The 6243-nt window shown below is 41.6% G+C and overlaps 1 protein-coding gene across 4 annotated transcripts in view; it reads right to left on the minus strand.

The window, feature by feature from the left end:
* Window positions 1-5749, minus strand: part of IFT56 (intraflagellar transport 56) — a 63447-nt gene extending 57698 nt beyond the window's left edge. For 3 of the 4 annotated variants that reach the window (XM_072762905.1, XM_025982168.2, XM_025982167.2), the window contains exons 1-3: window positions 5598-5749; window positions 4859-4996; window positions 1241-1333 (exon numbers count right to left, since the gene is read on the minus strand). In XM_072762905.1, coding sequence (XP_072619006.1) covers window positions 1241-1333; window positions 4859-4996; window positions 5598-5600 — 234 coding nt within the window. In that variant the 5' untranslated portion in view covers window positions 5601-5749. The remainder of the gene's footprint in view (window positions 1-1240; window positions 1334-4858; window positions 4997-5597) is intronic. The other variant, XM_025982169.2, reaches the window with a different exon arrangement.
* Between the last annotated feature and the right edge of the window lie 494 nt (window positions 5750-6243).

Consider the following 6243-nt stretch of genomic DNA (forward strand, 5'->3'; position numbering starts at 1 on the left):
ATACTACCAATACTATTTCATTCTAATTGTTTTCTGGCTTTACTTATTTGGCTTTACATTTTAAAAAGTCATTTTCATGCACCTGGGTGGCTCAGTCTGTTAAGTGTCTACCTTTGGCTCAGATAATGATCTCGGGATCCTGGGATCAAGCCCCACATCAGGCTCCCTGCTTCAGTGGGGAGCCTGCTTCTCCCTCTGTTCCTCTTCCCTGCTCATGCACTCGCACACACACACTCTCTCTCTCTCTCTCTCCATCTCAAATAAACAAAACAGTGTTTTTAAAAAAGGCATTTTCTTCCTGAAAAGAACACTTCCTGAGATTCGTTTTGTCAACCATGTTTTCCACATACTCTATTTATCAGACTTTACCAGTTACCTTTGTTTCTTTTTCTTCCTATACTGGGGCTACTCTCTTTCCCCTCTATCTTTCACCAATACCAGCAGCCTCTAATCTGTCTGTTTCATACCTTCCCTCTGCCCTCACTGATTTTGTTGTTTTTGTCCTTTGTCATACCTCCTCATTACCTAATCTTGGACACTTTCACCTGGTTATGCAGGTTTTATAAATATCCTTAGATTACATTTGGGGGTAAGGATATGTGGAAAATGTTCAAATAATTTCATTTATGCTTTAAAAACTGCTTGACAAAAGGCGACTAAAATTTTATCTAGATTCATAATCTTATAGGTTGCTCATTAGATAGGTGCTGTTTACAATGACCAAGAAAAACAATTTTTGAAACCCAACTTGCACAAATATAAAGATAATATAATCTTTCCTATGTCTAAAATTAGCCCAGCACAATAAAAGTAAACTTCTTTTGAGAAAAGCATCATGGAAATTTTATCAAAAGGATTTATTTCTCTTCTTCTAAAGATTTCCTTAAGAAATACTACTATAAATATTTTCAACAATCTCATTAGTATATACCTAAAAGCAAAGAATAAATTAGACATATATATATATATATTTTAAATTTATAGAAGATTTCTGAAGCAATACATCAAACAAGAGCCAATGGTTGCCTCTGTTAACAAAGAAATAGGATTGGGGAAGGCAGACAGGTGATGTTTTTTCTTTTTACTTTGTTCCTTTGTGTAGTGTTTAAATTTTACCAGAAGCATGTATTATTATAATACAAAGCTTAAAAAGTTTTTCAAAATCCTTATGTTATATATATATATATGTATATATATATATATATATATATATATATATATATTTTTTTTTTTTACTAACCTCCAAAGCTCTCTTGTAGTCACCCAGGTGAAAAGCACAGTATCCAATCCACAAATTAGTATCCTCTTCTTGTTCCCCAACATGACGTTTGAACTTCAATTTAAAATTTCATGAAAAAAAGGAAGGGTGGGAGAGAAGGATGGAGGGAAGAAAGAAGAAAAGAAAGAGAGAGGGAAAGGAAGGAAGGAAGAAAGAAAGAAAAACTTTTAATAAATTCTCTTTAAAAAACTGCTATGTTGGGGTGCCTGGCTGGCTTATTCAGTGGAGCTCTTGATCTCAGGGTTATGAGTTCACACTCCACACTGGGTGTAGAGATTACTTTAAAAAAAATTAAAAACCAAAACCATTATGTTAAGCTACTGATAAAAAATAGGAAATCACAAGTAACAGAAGCTAGACAATAGTGTTTAATTAAGCCTATACATAGGGAACTTAGTACAATTACTTTTTTTTTTTTTTAAGATTTTTATTACTTATTTATTTTAAGGTAGACTCCAGGACTCCTTGGGTGGCTCAGCGGGCAGGCTCATCTGCCTTTGGCTCAGGGCATGATCCCAGAGTTCTGGGTTCTTCAGTGGTTGAGCATCTGCCTTTGGCTCAGGTCGCAGGCTGGGGTCCTGGGATCTGTCCTGCATTGGGCTCCCCACAGGGAGCCTGCTCCCTCTGCCTGTGTCTCTGCCCGTCTCTCTCTCTCTCTGTGTCTCTCATGAATAAACAAATAAAATCTTTAAAAAAAAAAGAGTCAGAGGCTCAACTGACTGATCCATCCAGGTGCCCCAGCACAATTAATTGTCATGGAAACATATTTACTTTTGAATGTTGCAACATCTAACTGAATATACATTTTATTTATTCCACTAAGCATCATCAAATGCTGGAACAATTAAGGCTACAGAACAACTGAAACATGCTCTAGTGAAACAATATATAACTGTATGATCATCTCAATTCCTTTCAATGTCAGGAATTAAAAGAATTTTAATATCTGCTTTATACATTATTCAAGAAAACTATAACACAGATAATTTCTTAGACATTCACAAGGTGAAAATTTCTAGTTCTCTTAATATTTCCAGTTGAAAGAAAATAATATATTTTCAAAATTTCACATTTGTTTCTCTGCATTTACTAACACCTTATTCTAGAAAGTATTTAAGAGTTATCCCACAACAATTCTGGGGGCTATTAAGGAACACGAGAATTATGTGAAGTATCTAATGCCATATAATTGAAGGTTACTGAGATGATACAATGAACTCAAGGCCACCACAGCCAGGGGAGATAGAAGCAGGGACCACGACAGCCCACGGACCCCATTACCTGTGTTCTCACCCTCCATGTTCTACTTCACACTTCAAACCTGTCCCGTTAGGGCACACATATATTTATTCATAGGTATGACCTTTCACTGAGAGTAAGCCTTTAAATCATTCCATTATTCTTGAATAGGCTTACCAGAGCCCACAGGAATTACCGATATTCAGAAGACTAGCCTCATGTACGTCCACTGTGAAAAAATATTTATGAATTCCCCTGCCAACATTAGTCCTGTTTTGGAGGAAAGGAATGAGGCCTTGAAGGAGGAGTTTGAACTCTCATGGTAAGATGAGAGTTTTCCATTCTACAGGCTGATAAACCAAAAACATTGGGGAGAAAATTGAATAGGGAGCCAATGCATATTTATAGATGATTGTTACAGAACACTGGCTGCCTTGACTGTTACAAGATGAAGACATCCATTAATGCTTTCTGGTCTAGGACAAGAACTTACTCCTGTAGTTAATGCCCTAACATTAAAAATCTTTCTTTCACAAAATGCTGTGGATTTGAGTACAGCGCCTCAAGTCTGAAGAAATATTTATTTGAAGCCTCCCTAAATTTGCTCCAGAAATTGCCTGGAAGCACAAAAGAGCTCATGAGACCCTCTCCCTGCAAACCATAGCAATTCTCATCCCCATATATCATGGTGCTTTGGCTGGCCATCTAAGAGTATAAGCACAGAACAGAACCTCCTCAACAACTTAAAAGCAGTGCGGGATTCCATAAAAGGAAAATGTGGTCATTGTCTTAAAGAGAGAAGAGAAACAAGAGACTGATAAAATATACCTACCACTTAGTCTATTGATTTGCAGAGCTAGAAAGTCTTTCTAAGCCAATTTCCCTACTTTAATGATGAGAAAGCTAACACCAAAAAAATCAAACAAGGTACTCAAGATCAGAGCTAGTGAGAAATAGGACTACTCATGGAAGACTAAGAAATATATGAAGCTAATTATAACAATCATTGTTGGGACACCTGGGTGGCTTAGCGGTTGGGGGTCTGCCTTTAGCTCAGGGTGTGATACTGGAGTCCTGGGATCGAGTCCAACGTCGGGCTCCCTGCGTGGAGCCTGCTTCTCCCTCTGCCTGTGTCTCTGCCTCTCTCTGTGTCTCTCATGAATAAATAAATAAAATCTTAAAAAAAAAAAAACTTAATCTTTTCATTCTTTGGTGTGCCCCTTCATTTCTCCTATAACGTGTGATGGTCACAAGGCAGTTTCTCAAAGTATAGTGTCCTTGGACCACCTACATCAGAAGCACTTGGGCTACTCGTTAAAAATATAGGTTCCTGAGCACCACAGTCGACTGATCTGTAAAGAATCAGAATCCCTAGGCAGGAATCCAGGAATATACATTTTAATAAGTACCCTAGGTGATACTGATGCATATTAAAAGTTGAGAACTACTAGAGATTTGAAGTATTCCCTGAACACACAGTAGTCTAGACAATAAGCATGAAGCATGGTGGTATTATTTAAATGACCCAAATTTTATAATATATAATAAGAATAAGAATAATTTAATTATTCTTATAATAATTATTATTATTATATATAATAATAATAAGAATAAGTCAAAATTGGCCAGGGGTCAGGATAAACATTGTCTGAACTAATGCTATATTAAATGTTCCTCCAGGGGAGTCTGGGTGGCTCAGTCGTTGAGCATCTGCCTTTGGCTCAGGTTGTGATCCTGGGGTCCCGGGCTTGAGTCCCGCATTACAATTCCCACAGGGGGCCTGCTTCTCCCTCTGCCTATGTCTCTGCCTCTCTCTGTGTTTCTCATGAATAAATACGTAAAATCTAAAAAAATAAATGAATAAATAAATAAATACATAAATGTCCCTCCATATTTTTAGCTGAATTCACCATCAGTGGGACTAGACATAATTAAGAGTATCCCTCAAGAAGTATATCGGGCAGCCCCAGTGGCTCAGCGGTTTAGTGCTGCCTTCAGCTCAGGGCGTGATCCTGGAGACCCAGGATCCAGTCCCACGTCAGGCTCCCTCATGGGGCCTGCTTCTCCCTCTGCCTGTGTCTCTTCCTCTCTCTCTCTCTGTGTCTGTCATGAATAAATAAATAAAATCTTAAAAAAAAAAAAGAAGTATATCTTCTTAGTTCATCTTTAATCAGGTATATTGTTAACATGGAATCTGCAACATGTGCCTGACTAGATTTGCAGGAAGCCCCCCTACCGCACCCACCTGTTCCAACAGCATAGTAACCAGCATTCAACCAAGCATTCATCCACCAGCTCCTGGCATCCACTTCCTAAGAAGCAACCTTCTTTGGGCATTACCTCCAACAGGGTAATCGCTCCAGTGAAATCCCTTTGCGAAAGCAGCTCCTCCAGTTTCGGAATCTTCCTACCTTTCTTCTTTCTTTTGTCCGTGTGAGGCAGGTCCCCGCCTACAGCAGGTTTGGCCCTTGAAAGCATCTGTGAAGGAAGCAACAAAAACAGCTGTACATCCAATTCCAATGGTCAGCTTTATTTTTTAAAAATATTTTATTTCAGAGAGAGAGGTAGAGACACAAGCAGGCTCCCTGCAGGGAGCGTGATGCGGGACTCGATCCCGGGACCCCGGGGTCACGACCTGGGCTGAAAGCGCCTCTAGGATCAGTTTTTAAACTCAGAGCATCAGCATGTCAAATCCTTAACAACGAACCCAGGGAAGCCCATTCAAACTCTATACAACCCGTATTTCTCCAAAAGGGCCATCGCCCTGGACGTGGGCTGAACCTAACAGCTACTACGTCTTCTCTTCTCTGTCAATTCATTCGAGTGGGGACATCTCAGCCTTTCCTTGGCCTCTAACCATCCCGCGGGCAGCTCAGGGGCGGGGGTTGGGGGAGAAGCAGGGGAAGAAAGCCTGGAGGTGTTTACAGCTGCATCCCTGGCTCCCGAGAGAACCGGGGTAGCGCAGGGAGCTCCCCCTCCGCTCACACCTCTACGCTTAACCCACAGGCGTGCTGGGAACCTCCGATCTCCAGTCCTGGGATCTACTCAAAGTTCTCCCTCCCTGTTCAGAGCCACTCACCATCTTGGCATTGGTTCTGTGAGCCCCTTCCCCGGACCGATAGCCGAGGCCCAGCCTCGGCGCCTCTGGGCATCCGCGCAGCTCTCTCCGTCTCCACAGCAACCCGCAGGGAAGGTGGGGCGGAGCCCGGTCCTTCGCTGAGAAGCGCTCTCGGAAGCACCGATGCCCGCCGCTTTTTGGTTCCGCCTCCCTTCCGCCGCCGCAGGCGTGCAAGTTCTTTAGGAGGGGAGGCGTCGTCCTCTGCTGCGGGAGCGGAAGTTTGTATCTCTGCTTACGAGTTTACTCTAAGGAAAAAAAAAACAAAAACAAAAACACCGAATCCCAGTGGCATTTGTTTTTCAAGTGCGAGTTTCCTGGGAAAGTGATTTTCAGGGACCACTTCCGGTTTGGGCCGCGTTGGGCTCCATAGCAACCCGCCGCGCGGACTTGCACGTGATCCCGGGCCTCGGGTCTCCCGGAGGCTTAGCGGGAAAGCGCTGAGCCCAGGGAGTTGGCGTTTGTAGGCGGGAATTCACCAAAATACAGTTTCTTATTTACATAGGTAAACGTTATAAGGAACTGTGATAATTACATGTTGATTGGGCGACTTAATTTATCTACTTGGCTCCCGAACTGAGTTACCACGGCTGCAGGGGGAGGATGAAAG

Source organism: Vulpes vulpes, chromosome 7 (assembly GCF_048418805.1).
Source record: "Vulpes vulpes isolate BD-2025 chromosome 7, VulVul3, whole genome shotgun sequence".
Lineage (NCBI taxonomy): Eukaryota > Metazoa > Chordata > Mammalia > Carnivora > Canidae > Vulpes > Vulpes vulpes.